This window comes from Takifugu rubripes, chromosome 2, assembly GCF_901000725.2.
Source record: "Takifugu rubripes chromosome 2, fTakRub1.2, whole genome shotgun sequence".
Taxonomy (NCBI): domain Eukaryota; kingdom Metazoa; phylum Chordata; class Actinopteri; order Tetraodontiformes; family Tetraodontidae; genus Takifugu; species Takifugu rubripes.
Window position 1 is genome coordinate 10,714,093 of NC_042286.1, and position 19,516 is coordinate 10,733,608.

The 19,516-nt window shown below is 44.3% G+C and overlaps 3 protein-coding genes across 8 annotated transcripts; 1 reads left to right on the forward strand and 2 right to left on the reverse strand.

Annotated features, from left to right (window-relative positions):
• The first annotated feature begins 509 nt into the window (after window positions 1-509).
• On the forward strand, window positions 510-12,531 carry togaram1 (TOG array regulator of axonemal microtubules 1). 5 transcript variants are annotated; one of them, XM_011616284.2, is made up of 26 exons: window positions 510-1,002; window positions 1,142-1,217; window positions 1,456-2,598; window positions 3,839-3,899; window positions 4,559-4,675; window positions 4,775-4,894; window positions 4,999-5,112; window positions 5,292-5,522; window positions 5,610-5,890; window positions 6,062-6,270; window positions 6,443-6,543; window positions 6,617-6,778; window positions 6,877-6,942; window positions 7,074-7,183; window positions 7,290-7,446; window positions 7,563-7,787; window positions 8,125-8,224; window positions 8,412-8,517; window positions 8,650-8,885; window positions 8,985-9,143; window positions 9,262-9,388; window positions 9,500-9,682; window positions 9,801-10,020; window positions 10,106-10,192; window positions 10,285-10,539; window positions 10,951-12,531. In XM_011616284.2, exons 3-25 carry the CDS (start codon window positions 1,573-1,575, stop codon window positions 10,536-10,538), a joined length of 4,452 nt encoding a protein of 1,483 aa, XP_011614586.2. In that variant the 5' UTR covers window positions 510-1,002; window positions 1,142-1,217; window positions 1,456-1,572; the 3' UTR covers window position 10,539; window positions 10,951-12,531. The 5 variants fall into 5 exon arrangements, with proteins under 5 accessions (XP_011614586.2, XP_011614576.2, XP_029688597.1 ...); XM_011616274.2 differs by having other exon boundaries at window positions 513-1,002; window positions 7,293-7,446; window positions 9,500-9,703; XM_029832737.1 differs by having other exon boundaries at window positions 514-1,002; window positions 9,500-9,703.
• Window positions 12,532-12,791: 260 nt separating this feature from the next.
• ccdc28b (coiled-coil domain containing 28B) lies at window positions 12,792-16,120 on the reverse strand. Of its 2 annotated transcripts, none has more exons than XM_003962577.3 (6): window positions 15,940-16,120; window positions 15,025-15,311; window positions 14,734-14,903; window positions 14,410-14,564; window positions 13,993-14,015; window positions 12,792-13,905 (listed from the first exon to the last, which is right to left on the reverse strand). In XM_003962577.3, exons 2-6 carry the CDS (start codon window positions 15,261-15,263, stop codon window positions 13,851-13,853), a joined length of 642 nt encoding a protein of 213 aa, XP_003962626.2. In that variant the 5' UTR covers window positions 15,264-15,311; window positions 15,940-16,120; the 3' UTR covers window positions 12,792-13,850. The 2 variants fall into 2 exon arrangements, with proteins under 2 accessions (XP_003962626.2, XP_029688600.1); XM_029832740.1 differs by having other exon boundaries at window positions 15,025-15,381.
• Window positions 16,121-16,266: 146 nt separating this feature from the next.
• tmem39b (transmembrane protein 39B) lies at window positions 16,267-19,484 on the reverse strand. Its single transcript, XM_003962576.3, has 9 exons — window positions 19,308-19,484; window positions 18,579-18,759; window positions 18,267-18,486; window positions 18,061-18,144; window positions 17,780-17,934; window positions 17,375-17,708; window positions 17,115-17,302; window positions 16,910-17,030; window positions 16,267-16,640 (listed from the first exon to the last, which is right to left on the reverse strand). Exons 2-9 carry the CDS (start codon window positions 18,707-18,709, stop codon window positions 16,425-16,427), a joined length of 1,449 nt encoding a protein of 482 aa, XP_003962625.1. The 5' UTR covers window positions 18,710-18,759; window positions 19,308-19,484; the 3' UTR covers window positions 16,267-16,424.
• Window positions 19,485-19,516: the final 32 nt, after the last annotated feature.

The following is a 19,516-nucleotide window of genomic DNA, read 5'->3' on the forward strand; positions in this document are numbered from 1 at the left end:
CACGCCCACTTCCGCTCTTTTCAAAATAAAATGAAAAGAAAAACAACGAATGGAAATTCTAGATGGAAATTATGGAATATTGACAATAAATAGCTCCAAAACGGGATAGAATGTGATTATTGGTTGAAATTATATACGCTGTAACAAATTGAATATAGACTGAGTTAATTAATTTAGGGGAAAAAACCTACCTTTAAATGGCTTGGAAATAATTCCACGACCTTTGCCTAATGTAGTTATGACCCAAGTTTGTATTTGGAGATTTATCTCTTTTCTCAAAACATTTTAAAATAAAATAAAATAAAATAAACTGCTCTGATTTGGTAGAAGTTAAGCGCGCAATATGTTTAATTTTTTTTTTTTTAAATCCCCTTTATTTTGATATTACAGCGTATTGGGGCAGTATTGAAAACACTACTAATTTATAACACAATAACAACGGTGATTAGACAATGTTACGTGTCACGCTTTCCAAAAGACAAAGTTTTTGAGAGCTATGTTAATTAATAAAGTAAAATAAAGTACAGTCCATGGCTTTTTTCATTTAAAAAAAGCCCTTTAATTAGCTTTAGGCTTTTTGCAATACCGTCATATTAACTGCAGTTTACTGTGTGTTAAGTCTGGAAACTGTCCTATATCTAATATCATATATACGGTATTTCTAGATCCATATGAAGCCCAAACGCCTCTCTAAACCGCGGTTGTATCTCATATTAGCCTCCGCTGCTCCTCCTCGGTGCTACACAAGGGTTAAAAGGACGCGCGTCGCCATGGAAGCGCTCAGTTTGCGACATGTATTCGCCATTTTGCTGCTTTAGAGAGTGGGTTCCAATGTGTGTTGGGGGCTCATCGCCTCTGTTGCTCCTAAACACCCTGCTCTCCAGTTACCTAATCTTAAAGTAAGGAAATGCTGGCGTTTTTCAGGAGCGTAGCTGCAACACCGAGCCATGGACGTTTAATCTACGCGATGTTAGAGAGATCCGTCGAGCGTCGGGATGCGAGGTCTGTTTTCTGGCTGTTTTTATAACTTTGCTAGCCCCCGTCAGGCTGCAGCGGCTTAGCTTAGCAACCCTCGCTAACAACATCTATACTTTCCTTATATAACGTTCAAATATTCTCCACTGTAATGTCATTAACACAGTCGGGGATCGATCGGAATTAGAAGCTCTCGGTACTCTCGCCCGGTATATTCGCCAGTGATGGTCCAGTAACAAGAGGTAGGATTGTAATTTAAAGATGCAAATGTAATCTTAACCAATCTGCGGACTCCCGTGCACGACAGCCACAAGTGGTCGTGTCCATTAGTCCTAATATAGGTAATAATTGTTGTGAAAAGTTGGATATAGGCTGTCATATTGCGTTGTCATGACATAATATCCAGACTTCGCATCGCTTCCATTGCCTCATGCTTTATTACCACTTAATATATGACCATGTGTGTTTTCTGATTTGCAGGGTCATGATCAACGGGGCAAATGCCTGCGACAGCATGAAGTAAAGAGAGGGGATTTCTTTCCTCACTTTGGGGTCCTTGGATTCTCTAGTTTGACCAAGCAGGGAAGACCATTGATAATGATACCAGGATTGATCCCCCTGGATTTATATGAGAAACTTCTGGACCTAAAGAATTACCAGAATCGCATATCTGGGGTGGAAGAGCTGAAGCATTTCCTCACGGGAGTGGACATGAAATCGGTGCCATCCGGCAGCATTGAGAAATTTATTCACTTTCTCCCGCGGCTCCTGGATGACATTAACTTTAAAGTGTTGTGCGGCACCCTGCAAGTCCTAAACCTTCTCATTCAGAAGCTTGGACCAAACGTGGAAAAATATTTCAAACAGCTTGTTTCCGTGGGTCTGAAGACTCTGGGGGACACCCGAAATGTTGTCAGAAGCGAGAACATGAGCGTGTTCCAACAGCTGACGAAGGCTGTGGCGCCGCAACAGATACTAGACCTCATCACCGGCGACTTGCAGAACAAAAACTCCAGGGTTCGAGAAGATGTGCTCAACATCATCATGGCAGCTATGCTCGCTCATCCCAAGAAGGAGTTCGACGTCCACAAGCTCTGCTTTGAGGTTGCGCCCTGTCTCGCAGACAGCAAAAGGAGGGTCCGCCACGCGTCCCTGGAGCTGTTTGCTGTCTTTGACTTTTGCCTGGACACGGGGAAAAAGCAGCCTCTGATGAAAGCTGTGGACATGGTGGAACTGAATGAGGATGCGGACGGTCTTATGGCAGCTGTACAGACTAGAAGATCAAGGCGCGTTCTTCCTAAACTGTCACCAGAAGGGACGCTGGAATATGGTTTGGTGGTTCCTGAACCTGGAGAATGGAGCTGTTTGCATCACGATTCAGGGGCCGATCTGGACTGGGTGATGAATGGAGGACGGATAAGTAGTGCTAAAAGCAACAGGACCGAACCAGACTGCACTCGGCTGCAGGGCTATGGCAGCTTAGGTTCCCTCACCGGTGAGTTTCCTCTTCAGAGGAGGATCGTCAGTGCGGGGAAAGGGAAGAACAAACTCCCGTGGGAGATGTCCCTCTTCTCATCCACTGCTACTGATCAGCATGGCAGCCATGACAAGTGTCCTGAACAGGTAGGGCCTGTTCAAACACTGTTTTCATATTTTCATCAGTGGTAATCACTAGATGTCTTCTGGCCTGAGATGCTTGGTAGCTGATTAAAGTGTTGGTCCACTGATTGCCTATAAAGTCAATAGCTGCTTCATCATTGTGAGTGTCCACCCTTTTCTCTCGTTCTAAAAATATTCCTCAGCAATTACTTCCCTTTTGGCAAGAGCCGAACAGAGATTTAACCTCCTTAGGACCAAGTGTATTTATATTGTAATTACACGTGTTGTGATTTGACTGTTTTCTCATATGAAATTCTGTGTAGCTTTAATACTTCAGGGACATTAACTCCCCTATATGTACGCAATCTGATATTTCTTCTCACTAAATAAACTAACTCAGACATATAATAAGCAGCAGTCCAAAAAGTGTCTACATTCAGAGTTACAATGTTCAGAATGCATGTATGGTATGTATTATTGTGATTTATCACGCCACAAAATCAATATTTAGAAAACATTACAATAAAGCTATTGGCTATTGTTATTTGCATGGGTACTGGGGCTGCAAATGTGATACTAATGTAATGTCAGATAGTATCAGGATTGTTCAGTGTGTTTTCTTATGTTAATATGCTGATAACAGTGCAGCCTGAAGAGAAAAACAAGGCCTCGTCTGTTTTGGATACTATTATTCAGCTTAGAGACTCCATTTAAAAAGCCACCTGTTTATAGCAGTGTCTGTTTCCCAGCAACCCGTTGCCACAGAGCACACTTAGTGAAGCGGCATGCAACATAATTGTTAATATCACAGGATTACACTTGTAAAATGCGGCTTGTCTGCAGCTCCAGTGTTGATTGCAATCACACCAGCCGCTCCGAGCGGAGTGTTGATTAGACTATAGGGGATTCCATTTGGGATGGGTCTATTTAAGGGTTGTGACAAAGCTGTCATTTAAATTTCAACATCACGTTCATGTGAAAACATTCTTTTCATTAGTTAAATTCAGTCAGCACTTCATTAGTGGCAGATAAGTGGCGTATTTGTCACAATGTTAATACACTTCTTTGTCATAAGTGGTTAGGTAATGATTTTTGATGTTGCTTTTGCTTTGATTTTTGCTTTTGGTTTGGCTAAAGGAAAAATAAAACTGCTGTACTGTTCAGTGACCTGGCTGGGATGGCCGAGTATAAGTCTCATCCCTTTTGTTCTTGTCACAGGATGGAATTACACTTTATCCTCTGTGTGTTGTTTTGTCTTAAATAGGTGGCTGAGGAGGATTTCCTTTCCTTGCTGGGGAAGCTGAATTCAGAGACCAACACTTTTTGTAAGTTACCTACAGCCATGAGTCTTCTCTCAATATTATAGGATACAAGGTGGCATACAGGTTTGAGTGGATGCTGTGATAAATTTAGCTGGACTAAAGAAGCCTTAAACAGGATTAGCTTGTACACTCAGAGAAGTCACTGTGTCACACGTCACCAGAAGCCCAGAGATGTGCACGCTGGATAAATGCCATGTCAGAAACACACAAGCAATGACTATTAACTTATTCAATTGGCCATTTATTTATTTTAGAATTGCCAGTGTTTTAGAGATATTCTTCTGCTCCTGGCAGGAATTAAAGGCAAGAATGAAGGACTGAATATGCAGTAAAAATGGTTCATCGCATCTGCTGGAAACCTGGGGATATTTGGGAAGATTATAAAAGGCAAAATGATGACATATGTGTTCAAGGATTTATCTTCTTCAGATCGTCAGTCAGTGCAGGCGTAAGGTCTGATTTCCCAAAGGGGGCAGCATTCAACATCATGTAGTCCTGCTGCCCAGTGTTTTTCTGTGAAACATGTGTTTGGAGCTGGATGGAAAAAGAGGATACTATCATTTCAGTTTTTAGTACAGAATTCCAGGAACAAACGTTGGTTGAAAAAAAATATATATTTGTGTATGGCTCCAGTAGCTTTTAAATTGTCACTGTTTGTGCAGATTCAACTGAATTTTCAAAGTCCTCCAGAACTCCAGGAACCCCTGTGCACCTCAGGAGAAGTGGAAGCCTAAATATAGATGCTAACAACTTTAAAGGGATGGACTCTTTGCATACAGGTATTGGCGTTCATTCACTCTTGAGTGATGTGCTGCAGGTTGTTTTTTAATGTGCTATCCTTAAAAGTGACATTTAAACCGCCCATGTTGGACTAATAGATTCCAGGACACACGAGTCCTCCAGGATTCTGGCAACTCCTGTGCGTCTCAGAAGAAGCGGAAGCTTGAATTTAGACCCTGACAATTTTAAAGGTACCGACCACACTCACAAAGATATCGGTGAGCATTAACTCAGAATCATTTGCTCAGCTTTGGGACATTTTTCAATGTGCTTCACACGCTTTTAAAATCCTTTGCATACAAAACATCCACTGTCCACGTAGGTTTAATGGGATCCCAGAAGCCAGAGTCCTCTGGGAGTCTGACAACCTCTGTGCCTCTCAGGAGAAGTGGAAGCCTCAGTTTAGACCCTGACAACTGCACAAACACACAAAGTGGTAATGTTTAACTCCAGATTTGCTTATCTGATAAACATTTTAAATACCCTTTGCAACATTTAGACGTACAGAGGACCCTATGTCCTGTAAATGCACAGTGTTTAATATCCAAAGAGCTGCAAACTATATTTCTGTCTCAGGTTTTCCTACGCTCCTAACATAGTGTACCTTTTGTACAGTGGCACCCAAGGGACACACACACTCAAGGAACCTCACTGTTACTCCCCGCTCCTTCCTCTTGCCCTCCTACCCACTATCCACACTTCCAGGAAAAAATCTTACCCCGACATTGCCCCGCCGCCAGTCAGACTTGGCCTCTTCTATGTCCAACACTTGGCCAAATAAAAAAGAGAACAGCCCTCCCCCGCAAGACAACCAGCCCGTGAAAGATACAGCAGGGGCAGTTAAAGGTATTCCCCCAACATTACACAGGTCTGGGCTGAATGTATTGACCTCAGGTTGTGTTTCTCTAACGTTGCTTTTAATACCTCTTCCAGGGGCCCACCACTCTAGCCGATGCTCTCCTCAGCTACTTCGCGCCTCCCTAATGAGTCCGTCCATGTCATCTTTTCGTCGAGCCCTGAGCGGCAACAGGACAAGCTTCTCTGTCTCCCCCGTTGTCCCTAAAGCAGAGCAGGTCCAGTCCTATAATGGTCAGAGGTCTACTGCCCCAGGCTGCCCTGATATTAATCTTCTAGACAGCCTTTCCCTGGACCCTGATGATGGCATCAGTATGATGCAGGATCCACAAGATGAGGATCCTCCCGACATACAGGAGGTGGTCATACTTTTCCTCCTCTTATTTAAAATACAGTGGAAACAGTTGAACTTGAATTGTTACATCTGGAAATCCCAATCAAATGACACTTTAGGTGCAGTAGATGTATGTCATTATAGTAGAGTAAAGTTTGGTCCTCGTACTAGTATTGTGATTGCGTGTGTCTGACAGATGCAGAACTCCCTCCGTTCAGTGCGGAACAGTGCTGCTAAGAAGAAAGCCAAATTGAGGAATTACAGTTCAGATCCGGACAGCCCTGACTCAGCAGTAAAGCTTGATCTTGGTCTGGACACAACGTCACATGCTTCTCCAGTCAGTGAGAGCGGTCTGTCCAGTTTGAGCTCAATCCTCAATGACAACTTCAACGGCATCAAAACAAGGTAAAGGTCCACAGCTGTACGCAGGTGGTCCTCCACAAATCCTTACGGAAGGTGGACTAAATCATAAAAACGGTTTAACTCAGTTTCACACGTTCACGTGTAATAAAATAGTTAATTCTGCTTGTGGTGATGTCTATCTGAGCACGTTGTCATTTGTTGTATTTGTCAACAGCCCTCGAAACTCACCTTCTTCTGGAACAAAAGCTCACACCTCCAGAGTGCCTTCTGCAAAACTTAGGACCTCTGTATCTGCGGATTTTAGCATTTTACAAGGTAAACTACTTCTTTTTTTTAAAATTCTCTATGTATTTTGTCTAGTTCACATATTACATATTTGCATTTCAAGGATTTAATGAGAAGAACGAGTTGTCCTCTGAGGTGGGTATAGTTGGACATAGAGTGACTTACTCCAATGGAGTTGAACCTCATGAACGGATGACAAGGCCGCCCTCTTCCTCTGTCAAACCATCTGGTCCTGAAGCAGTCAGAGCTCTGAAACTTGGCAAAGGTTCGTCGGTGATCATTCCAAATGGAACAGAGCTCATCTTGACCTGATGGTGGAATGTTATTACGTAGCTAAGTGCAACTGTCTTCATTGGTTTTTAGAAGGTCGCAGCCTCGGTAGCAGAAGCTCTCCAGCCATGGTTGTGCCTGAAGGAGTCTTTGGAAGAGGTCAGCATTTGAACATTATTCATCTCGTAGCTAATTAAGACAAAAATGTCTTTGCAGTTACCGAGATGGTTATTTCTGATTTACGACAACGTCTCACGGTTCCTGAAGTGCTGTTCAACATTGTTTAACAGGCATGTTTAGCACCACAGCTTCCAGCCGTCCAGGAGATGCCTTTTCAGTGGAGCAGTGTGATACTATGGCCGATCCCCTCACTGATAGCGATAAATGTGATAGTCCCCAGGTCAGTCGCACTTTATCCAATCATAAATCATGTCAAACAGATTAATGCAACATGCTCCTGCCCTCACCGAAGCCCTCCTGGTGTATTTTGTAACCGTTATTTTCAGCAGTGGGTAAAAAGTAGGAGGTTTGACCAGGATCGAATGTGGCCGGACTGTCGAGATCGGCAAGAGCTTCCTTTAGGTCAGACGGACCACGCACGGGACAAGAATCGCCACCACATCAAGAAGATGTTGTCTGAGTCCACCACCGAAGTCCAAAAAGGTAAGAGGGAGGTTTGTGAACGTGACTGGACTGCTTTCAGATCATTTCACTCTGAAGAAGTCTTTTCACAGGATTCTCGAACTAAACTTGACATCTTGACTCTCCCTTTGACACAGACATACATCTTAATGGCACCACGCTAATGTCCAGTAAACGAGATCCTTTGTGTGACGAGTTCACCATCGACTCCAATCCAGCAGGCACCCAAAGCTCCAACAAGTGCACCACCCCACCCCACCAACCAAAGCCCCCCTCAATGCCTCGAAACTCCAAACCCGTGACCCACCTGAGGAGGGCTCCATTTCTCAGTAAAACCCAGCCTCCAATGTCCCACTGCTCAGGTTGAGTCCACAAACCAGTTCTTTTGTTTATTAGTTTTCTTGTCACTGTGTATCTTTGGATTGTTGCTAGGAGTCATCTTCATTCGGTCTAACGCCTGGATGCTGTTTAGCTGTATAATAGATAATTGAACGTTGTAACAGGTCTTCATTGTGGTTGATGTAAGAACTTAACTGGAGTCTGAACCAATAGGACATCTTTGCTCCACAGCAGTTTATTTTCACCACCTGTTGTATTCATCGTCACCCACATTCACCACTTAATTTATCAAATTAATAGATACAAAGTGAAGCTGCTGGTGTCTGTGCTCCTTACCCGAGTTGTCCTTTGGTAATACAGATGAGAAGAAAGACCTTTCTCAGCCTGGAGAGTTCTGTGCCTTTCCTGATCCTTACTTGGCACTGACAGAAACCTTCAGCTGTTTGCGTTCTGACGACTGGTGAGAAAAACTAAAATACTGGCAAAATATGATAAACTCTCAAAGCCATCACGATAATTACATTAGTTCTGGTGTAAAACATACTGTATATGGGAAGTGTGGTTTTCAAAAATAATAACCTATGCTCCTTACAGTAGACTCGATATTGATGCTTAAATGATGTTTTTATTGTCCTTTTTTAAACAAGGGAGAAAAAGATGGAGGGTATGAGGCTTTTACGGAGGTTGGCTTTCTATCATTCTGACACACTGCAGGGCAAGCTTCCTGAAGTCTGCCTCTGTCTTAGTCAAGAGGTATTCTAAATTGTTGCTTTCAGTTTGGTGTATATATTCATTAAAACAATCCTTTAACTCCTGTTAGATATTGATTGAGCTATGTCAGATCGATCACTTAATATTCGTGTTAATACCATCTGTCCTATTTAGGTGAATAACCTGAGGTCAGTTGTATCCAGCTTTGCTGTAGATACACTCGGATATCTGTACAGCCACTTACAGAAAGGGATGGACCAGGAGCTGGAGGGGACGGTGAAAGTTTTACTGCAAAAGGCTGGGCAGACCAACAACTTCATTAGGCAGGCTGTGGATGCAGCGTTGGAGAGCATGATGCAGTATTGCACAGCCACTCGTAGCATCTGCGCGTTACTCTCTGTCGGAGTCAGGTCAGTATTTAAGTTGCTTCTGGGACAAATTCGTTCATCTGCAATTCCTGCTGCCATATTTGGGATCATTAATATTGGAAGTTGTCCCTCTTCTGACAGCCACCCCAACACTCTCGTGAGACAATGCACTGCCCGACATTTGGCAAATCTGGTGGAGAAGGTTGGTGCAGCCCGCCTTCTTTCTGGCATGAAAGAGCCCACAGAGAGAATCTTACACTCAGTCACCAAATTTGTGCAGGACGTCTCACCCAAAACCAGGTGTGTAGCGGTACTTTTTACAAGGAACCGCTTTCATGGATGAGTGAAACATTTATGTCAAGAGTAAACAGATAATCACTGTTTGATCTGAATCTCTTTAAACTGCTTCAATCCGTAGGTACTTTGGGCGTCAGATGCTTCTGTCGCTGTCATCGCACCCTAACTTTGATAAGATATTAGAGAAACACATCTCAGGCCAAGACCTGCTGACCATTAAAAACATCTTCATTAATCTCAACAAAGAGGTAAATTGCTGTGTGTAGGTTATTATCTTAATTAATAATGTTCTACTTAGCTGCTTTACTAAGATTTAGGGACATTCTGTCTTCTTATTTGCTCATTTGTTCGTTTATCAGGGTAATAAAATGCCTCCAGACAGTCAGTCGGCCAAGGGAAAACGCATCGTCCCAGTCAGGGGTGTTGGAAACAAGACAGAATACTGCGAACAACTCACAAGTCTGCTCGCTTCAAATGACTTCAGAGATCGGATCAAGGGAATTGACCAGCTATTGGCTGACTGTCAGCACAACTCCAACATGGTAATCAACACCATATTCCCGGTCAGTCCACGCTCTATTTCTGCTGTGTTCTTTGTGGTCGTGTGAATGAGTACAGTTCAGTTTGATCACTTTTTTAACACAATGGTTCTTCATTCAGGTGTTTGATGCCTTCAAGGACAGGCTGCTGGAGTCCAACAGCAAAGTCAACCTACATGCCCTGGAATCCCTCCCCAAAATCATCAGCATGTTGAAAAACGATATGTCTCGCGTGGTCAACATCCTGTTCCCGGCAATTGTCGACAATCACCTCAATTCTAAGAACAATGCCATCTATTCTGCTGCGGTTGGAGCTATTAATGCACTCATCCTACACCTCGGTACTTATATACATGCTCCTGTTTGAGTAGAAATTATCGGTCTACTTGTGATTCTCTTAACCATTATGACAATTTGCTTCAACAGACAGACAAATTCTTGTCCAGCCATTCTGCACCAAGGCTCAATTTCTGAAAGGCAAAGCGAAGGTGGATCTTATTGAAAAGGTTGCAGGTATGTTCATCATAAGACTGTGATTGACGTTTTCTAGCGTTGGCTCTGCTATCAGTTTGCATATCTTACTGTCTCTTGATTCTCCTTGCTAGAGCTTGTGCCTGAGGTCTACCCTTGCAAGCCTCAGGTCGTGGAGCACAAAGTGCTGCCCTTACTGTGGCACCTCTTGAGCACCTCTACCCACAAGGGGTCCACTCTCTGCAGGAGTGGCAGCTTATCTTCTGCCACCAACAAACTGTGCCAAGCCCTTTATGTCCAGATGGGGCCCAGCCTGACTGACCTCTCTGCCTCTCAGTCTGCCACTGTCCACGTCCTCTTAAATGATATTTTGAGGACGGAAAATTAAGGTAAAGAAATTCTTACCAATTATTACCGGACTTTACTAAAAGACACAATCATTTATTGGATTATTTAAATTCTTTATTAAGGCTACAAAAATTGGCATGGACCTCCTTTTCATTACCATGATCGTGTTGTCGTTTATTGGAAAATAATATTTTGTCACTGCTTGGATGAGGATTTAATGGTGCATGGCAAGTACACGGCCACAAATAGACATTAAACTTGTAACTCGGAATAAACTGCTTGTTAGCCAGAGATGAAATGTTCTTTATTGGTGCTATATATTTTGCTTTAAAAAGATGCTTTTGTGAGTCAAATGACTTCCTGATAGCATTGTTCGTGAAAGAGCTAACCTGCAATGTGAGGTTCAAGCCAAAAGAAAGTTTGATTTTTAATATCTTGTTATTTCTCTCCAGACACGACCCATCCAATTGCGTACAGCCGAGCCGGCACCTCCTACGTAATGCCGTGTATTTTAGTGATCTACAGTTTGTTGACCGAATCCGTCCATCACCAGACAAAGCACTTGGAGTTTGGGCCTCCGTTCTGTAAAGAGGATTTACTTTGGACAGGTGGTTCCCAGGTGATTACCTTAGTAGGCTGCAAGTCAATGAGGTTGAGACCTACTGGCCTAGAAGGAGTACTTGACAGTATAGATGCTTATTTCCTGCATTATAATTGCATTATTATAAGTTCAGTCAAAATTGTCATTTAATTGTTTCAGGCTCAGACTCGTGACAGTGATTGTTATCCAAACTGAGGGCATTTTCACATGATCTGGTTGGTACCAGCATTTGAAAGTCCAATGTAACATCAAGAACACACTTCTGGAAATATAAATGATCGTATAGTTTTCTGGATGTTTATCTTACTGTGAAGCTCCATGCTCAACCTGCTCTCTTTGCACTTTTAAAGCACATCTTCACAAGATTGTCACGGCTTATTTTCTACAAAGCATGGGCTGCAGACAAATCGGACACATACTATCATGGAATGTAACATTGACAGGAGTCTTGCTCTTTAGCGAATGATATTTTCAAAATGTCTGTACTGTAGAAAATTGGTCGCTTTTGTAGATGTGTGAATTGCTGAACAAAAACAATACAAAATCTATTTGTACAGGTCAATTGTGTATTTGCACAGTATTATTTGAATCTGTTACCGTATGCTGTATGAAGATGGTGCCCTTTATATGTTGGATGTGATTGAAGTGTAGACTTTCAGCTTCAGTTAAAAGGGATATTTATTGTTCAGAGTTGCATCAATTTGAGCATTTTCTACCTATTCTATAACCTATTCTCTATTCTCTATTCTATTTCTACCTATTCTATAACAGAATAGAGTCAGCGTAATATGAAAGAAAATCATGAAACTAATCACAACGCATCATGCGACAAAGAGGATGCAGCGTCATCACCTTCAACATGGCTGCTCTTAATGAAATATTGGTCTGCACTTGAATCACATCTTTGATCGTTTGATTTCATTGTGTTGGTGTATAGATACAAAGTGATTTAAAGTGTGTGATGTCCACTTATGGACTTGGCTGTATATTTTTGTAAAACGGTGTGTGTGTCTGTGTGTACACTGATGCCTTGATCAAGGTGAGGTTTGCACAGTCTCCTGGATGAGGACAGCAGTTTTACACCAACGGTTGCCTGTGAAGCAGCAAAGACCCAGATCTGGTTCTGTCTCAGTTCCGTGCCAGTCTTCAAGCCTTTTAACTCAACTGTTTTTAAATTATATTGGAACTCGTTTGTGAGCAAAGGAAGATTGACTATATAAATAAAGTGTTATATTTCTGTAAAACAAACCTCAATGTGCCTCATTTTAATGTGGTGTTGGGTGGTGCAGAGGAGTCTTTATTGCAGATGGTTGATAGTCAAATTTTTATATTTGTTTCTCTATTTTATAGCAAGAAAATGGGTTGGGTTTTTTTTGGTTCTCTGTATTCTTTGCACAAGTCAAAAATTAAAGGAATGAGTTTGATATTTAAACTATTTGGTCTGACCCGGAAGTCGTCAGGTAAAGTTGCCAATGTGACAGATTCAGACTTCCGTGGGGACTTCCTGGCGAGCAAAATTCTTAACAACAAATGCATTTTCTTTGATGGTTAAGTATACGTGTGCTAAAATGGTTTCTATACATTAGTTACATTTTTCATATTTTTTTGGGTAATATTTATCCTAAAATTCCAAAACCATCTGCAGAAATTCCCGATTTCCAGGTCAAACCAATAGATTCTAAATTAAAAAATGTCGGTTATTTAATTTTATTTTTGAGTACAAAACTGAATCACACCATATACCACACATTTTATCCAAATCAAGATATTTGATTTATAAGAATTAATAGTTCCATAAGTTCACATTCTAATATTAATATGTCAATCTAAATGTAACTTACCCAAAGGTGAATGTTTTAAGGGAAAGAAAAACAGAAACAGAGCTGATATAACTGTGGTTTTTAGTTGGACAAGGCAACATGCAAGTAATTCAGATGTAGTTAAAATTTTAAAGTCGGGGAACTGGGGAATTAAGGAGACGACTATTTGATCTGAGAAACTGAAATTCATTCATTTAGGAATTAGCGCTGCATTGTTGCCACGATTAAAGTCGTAGTTTTGGAGGCACTGCTTCCCATAGTTTAATATACTGGGAATTATGATTGCAGTATGATAGAATTAGCTGCCATTTTAAAAAAGGTACGAGTGAGCAGTTTATAACGGTTGTGCTGCAGTTTGACACAGTGGTCATTCATAAATATAATATGTTGCAATTGTTATTCAAAGGCGATCATTCACACCAGCACAGCCAAAAGGGCAATTCTATTAAAAGCAGTGCCATTAGCGTAAGAAACAGTGGCCAAACACTTGAAAAGTATTTTTAACTAACTCGAAAATCCCTTTAAACTCCCTCACAGCCAATATTTTAAAAACATCAAATTCTGCGTTCAGTATTAAAATTGAGCCATAAAAACAAATAAAGGAGTTCCAGTAAATATGGACACTCCTGTAAAAAAAAAAAAAAAGCAGCTCAAATTTCTATTGAAATGTATGCAAAGCAGGCAGCACCATGGGGTTATGAAACCTAAATAAATAAAATGCAGTTTAAAGTTTGATTTCACAGGTTACGATAGACCCGCATCGCTTCTTGTGCCGTTAATGAAGAGTTCATGAAAAGCTTCCGCTGCGTTGTCCCCTGTAGCCTCACAATAAGCCTCTCCCGTGGGTCTTTCCATTCTGTTCCTAAGGCAGCTGGATCGGTGTCATAGCAACCGGGACGGGTTGGACGTTGCGATGAGAAGATGAGAGCTGTCACGGACCAGATGTTTTGGGCAGGTCCTGGTTCTCAGCCAAGTGGAGCTTCTGTCTGATCGCAGACACGTTAAGGACTCACACGCAGAAAACAATATCATTTAACGCTGAGTGTGAAGGACGATCATTATATGGAGGATACATGGATGTGCTGAGCTCCTCCAGCTGTGGGAAGAGATAAACAGCTGGATGAGAGGGGCATCAAAGTCGAAAGCAGAGAATAACAAGCTGACCGATCGCAGAACACCACCATTAATAATTAATATTATCAATAATTTGCATTGGCTCAGCTTGTTTGTGTGTGTGTGTGTGTGTGTGTAAGTGTGTGTATGCATGTGTGTGTGTGTATCTGTGTGTGTGTTCTTTTTCTTGATTCTCTTGTTTCTCTTTGTTGTTTTTATCCTTTGTGAGGCACTTTGTGCTGCCCAGTGTATGAAAAGTGCCATATAAATAAAGATTGAACTGAATTGAATTGAATTGAATTGAATTGAATTGAATTGGCGTTTCAAATAGGCCTCAATTCCAAAAATGCTCTCGATGGTGGTGGCATCAGACTTACGTTACAGAGCAGGTGTTCCAGGTTGTGGTCGGAGGCGCACTTGCGCTGGTCCTCCAAGAGCTCCTCCACGTGGCTGTCGAGGCTGAAGTGCAGCCGGGCCAGCTTCTCCTGCATCTCGCGCACGTGCTCCAGCTGCTCGAAGGAGCACACTTTACCTAAAAGAGCCACCGGGTTGCAGAGTGACTTCAAAGGCCAGCGTTTCTGAGGCTTCAGCGGTGTAAAAATAGCACCGCGGTCATTTGATTCCTGCTCCAGCGAGACAAAAATCGAACCAAATTTATTTGCAGCTGGTAACAGGATATTTCCCCGGTGGTTCTGACTTACCGAAAGCCTGCAGTTTGCCGGAGTGGAAGTCGTTGAGGAGGTTGAGGAGGCCTCCCTCCATCTCTCTCACGTCCGAAACATCCGTCAGAAACGAGTGCTGCAGGGGAGACGACTGGACCACTTTACTGGGCCCTGCTGGCTGAGGGGCCCTGGGTTTCTCCTTGTGGGGTCTGAGTAATAAAGAAGAGAACAGAAATCACTTTCCCACTTTAATAATCTCTTAGTTCTAGCCCAATCTTAACATGTATGTAAAATGTAAACGTGGCACTTAAACTGTACAAACAAACAAACCTGGTGGACTTTGGTGGAGCTATGACGGCTGCAAACGCCTCTTTGGGCTGCCCCGGCGCTCCAACGGACCTCTTGTACTTGCTCCTGTTCTTCGGGGAGGGCGGCTGCGGCAGACCCAGAGAGAAGGTGGCGCTTTTGCTGGCCGGCAGGACGGGGAGTTTCCGGGGGTTGATGGGCGGGGGAGGGGGCTGGGGGAGAGACACCTTGGGGCTGCGCTTCTTGCGCTTGTCTTCCATCATGACGCGCTCCGGCGAGGCCAGATGTTGGGTGCTGATGCGGGAACGGTCCTGAAACAACGAAGGCGGGCCGTTCAAACCCGCTGGTTTCTACTGATCCCTGGAGGTTCTGACTGACCCACTTAAAGGAGATGTAATAAATGCAGACATACGGTGGTTTTAACCCATGGTGGAGATTTAAGCAAAAATAACTTTACTAAAATATTACAAATGCAAACATGTTATGCAAACCACATGCGCTTTAGATTGCTTTAAAATTAACAAACAACGGGACGTTTATTACATTATTATTGGTGATCAAAGATATTATCTGACTTGGACTCAAAATGTAAACTCGCTGCTGGTGTCTTGAATTATTAATAATTATTTAATTCCCCCTGTAAGAGCTCCAGAGCTTTTCCGCTGCCGAGTTTCCAGTAACATTGATCTCGTTAGAGCAAACTGATGGAGGAGCTCTTATCTCCAGAATATCCCCAGCATCACTGTGGCGGCGAGCCTCCATTACCACAAACACACCTCATCTGCACTTTATCCTTCTTCCGCGGGGATAAAACACACAGTTTGGCGACAGTGTCAGTAAACGCACCGCGCAGAGGTCAATGGGTTCCACCATGTTGTTAAATTCACCCGGAGAAACGACGCGTAACCGGATTTATTATCCACGATGAATCAGACTCACCGAGTCGGTGACGCACCGGCGGCGCGCACTTACACGCGTGCCCCGGACACGCGGAAGGTGGTTTCGAGCGAACACGCGTTCGGGAAAGACGAAGGCTTTGTTTTCTGCGGCAGCAGCGACCTGAAATACTGGGAAATGAAGCGCGCAGCCATCGATGCGCTCGGCTCAAACAAAGCTCTCTTTATCCGTCTTAAAGGGCCAGTCACCCGCATCTGCCCGCAAACGCCCGCGGGGGGGCGCCACCCCCCCAGAATGCTTTTGTTTAACTTTCAGAGCCCTCTCCTTCATACCCCCCCCCTCCAAAATGAATTAAGACTTGAACAATCCTTTAAAGTAATACAAAAATATTTCTTTTTATTATGGCTGATCAGAACAAAAACATGACACAAAATGCACTTTGTAGAAAACAATGCAGAGCAGGCATGTTTGTGTTGTTCAAAAATGGATGCAAACTAGAATAATTTAAGTCGCGCTGATTTCCTTGGTCAGACGAGCTGCGAGTAGGAATACGCCTTTCCCAGGACTATCCTGTCTCGGAGGAGCTTGAAGAAAGCGTAGTAGTTGCTGAAGAGGATCAGGGCCAGCGATATCGTCTGATGCCACTTCTCCGAACATATCAAGGAGTACAGCTGGTAGAATATCATGGCGCCTTCCAAGATGACCAGTATGTTCAATATCCGTAAAGGCTTGTTGAAGAAGAACTGGGGGAGAGGAGAGAGAGGGACACATCAGAAACACGGAAAGCTGCCCGACATAAGTCCCGCTCAGCGTAGCGATCCTGCTGACCCCCCAGGGGAAACCTGAGCGACCACGAGTCACGCGACGTCAAACAAGGCGCGGTCGTGCTGCGTCAGCTCTGGTTGGCTAGTCTTTGGGATCTACACCTCCACGACAACCCTTCCAAGTTTTCCTCTCAGCCAATCAGGGCAAAGAGATAAGCCAGCGTCTCCTGGCGATTTCAAATACTCACATAGAAGCGATAATGAGACACATCTGAAGGGACGGCCACATTATAATGACCCATGGCCTTGTAGACATTCTTGTTGTGTTTGACCAGGACCCCCTGCGGCCACATGTACTCTTCTGTCCAACTGTGTAAAGAGGTGAAGCAGAGTCAGGGTCAGGACAAGGCCGACGCGGACAACAGGCCGGCAGACACGCGGATCAGTACGCACACGTGCTGGAGAACGTTGGAGCAGAGCGACGGGTCGACTTTCTGCCAGCAGCCCAAGTGGGCTGCAGCTTTGTGGAGCAGGTCGCAGTATCGAGGCGGCAGCAGGTGCCGCATGAGTATGATGGAGGTGCTGACCGAGACCAGGATGAACAGCTCGCAGGACCAGCGCTTGTCCACGTACTGTGTACTCTGAAGGAGAGGTGTTGGGAATGGAGTTGGAACACTCAGGGTAAAATTCAGATAATTCCATCCGCTTCTCACCTTGACAAACCACACGGGTACGAAGGCCACGTAGTAGGCACTGAGCATGGAGCTGACCAGCACCTCCTTCATCCTCCAGTTAAAGTCCACCTTCAGGTACTCCACCTCTTTGCGGATGAGGTCCGGGGAGAGGCAGCAGGCGTGCGTGGGCATGGGCTGGACGCCGTACAACTGGCTGGTGTGCTGCTTCCACGTCTCCTTCAGCACCGTCAGGTAGTCCCGCCCGCGGCCCACGCCGCCCACCTCCTTGGCGCCGAAGCTGGCGAGGGGGGAGAGGAGACCCGTCCGGCGGAAGTCGCAGCTCAGCCGGAAAAACGGAATGTACATTCCAAAGCTGCGCGGGAACAGATACAAATATCAGCGCACGTGAATGTGAAACCTGCGGTTTTTCCTGCGGATATTTACGGGTAGCAGAGGAAGAGGAGGCTCAGGACAGAATAGGTCCTGAAGAGATAAATGAGGGAGCGACAAAGGCTCCAGCCTGTCAGCGTTAGCACAGCAAACCGGGCCATCACTAGAAAGATCGAATGAGGGAATGACAACTTCCCACTCTGTGATGCCTAGAAAAGAGAACACGGACATTAAAAGGGGAAATTAGACACTTCCGACGCCCAAATCTTTTGTGTTTTGAAGTATCTCGGATAGCTCCTCAACTGAAAACACAACGGATTAAATACAGATCTCACCTCTTTAACAATTGCTGCAATGAGCCTCCGGGCTAGTACGATGACCGTGAACACCAGCATGTTGTAATCAATTAGGTGAAAGTTCTGCAGACAGAGGAACCGACTCAAGATTTTGGTCCTTGCGACAATTGTTTGACCACAATACGCAAGTTCCAGGCCAACAACCCCGACGCGGTCAGTCGGAGGATATCCAGCAGCGTACTCACCAGAGATGTGTGTGAGGGAGGGTGCGACAGCGGGTACCACCAAACGGTCTTGTAGATGTTGACGTAATGGACAAAGAGAGCGACGAGGTGGCAGAAGAAAAGGTGAAGCTCGAACAGCACGTTGCGATCCACGGACAACTCCGGGATCTTGCAGTGCTTCAGCGGAACCACCGTCTGGGCAGCTAGGGGAGGGCTGGACATGCACGTCCCTGACCCGTTTCTGCAGCAGAATCCTCTTATTAATAAAGACCAGGTGCGAGGGGGGGAGGGGTAGCGTTTGACCTGTTGCCCCGACGAGGTGTCCAGGCTTACCTTGTACGGGATCTCACCCCTGTGACCGGGGAGCTGGTGGAGTGGTTGCCATTGCTGACCGAACCCGGCTCGTTGCTCAGTGGAGGCCTGCAGTATGTGGTTCGGTTGGCCCCTCTTCTCCCCCCAGCCATGGCAGACAACCTCAGCTGACCTCTCTCCAATTTGTGTTTACTTTTGTGATCTAATACAAAGTTACAGGAGAGCAAGGCAGACTAATGAGAACATCTGGCTCTGATGTGATCATTTACAACTAAAACAATGTGTGTATGTGGGGGGGCGGGGGGTATTCAGTTTATAGGAGTGTAAGTATAAATTGTGGAAAGCAAGAGGATAGACAAACATAAATATGTGATGTGTGGCTGTCAGTCAAACCACGTGCTCTGACGACTTTTAGCTTGCAAAATTGATGCACCATCACACAACACTGCTCGGCTAGTTGAGCGGCATCTATGCCAAGTTTTACGGAAGCTGGGGCGAAAAACCTAGCACAGCGGATAGATCGGTGACTCTTTAACCGAGTACAGACCACACGAGAGCCGCCTCAGTTCAAAGAAACAAGGCGGAGGGGGGGGACAACAACGTGGAGGGACACAATGATGGAAGCTGCCTACCAACACCATGCTTGATTATAATACAAAGATCGAGGCCTAGGCTAAGAGCAGCTCTAGCTAGCTAGCTAGCCTCCAAACAATATACCCAAACAGGCGTGACAAGACAATAAAATCTTACCAATGGCAGCGCCGGAAGCTGCTGTTCGTCAATTTATACACAAATCAATACATTTTCGGATACCGTTTTGAAATAGAAACGCGTCTTTCTGTAAACTCCACTAAGATAGCCATTGTTGATATGATACTAGCCAGTGGTAAACGGGGGCGCGGATGTGTTAGCAACCAGTGGGCGGAGAGTGGTTTAAAGGAGCATTCCGCGAAAATAGT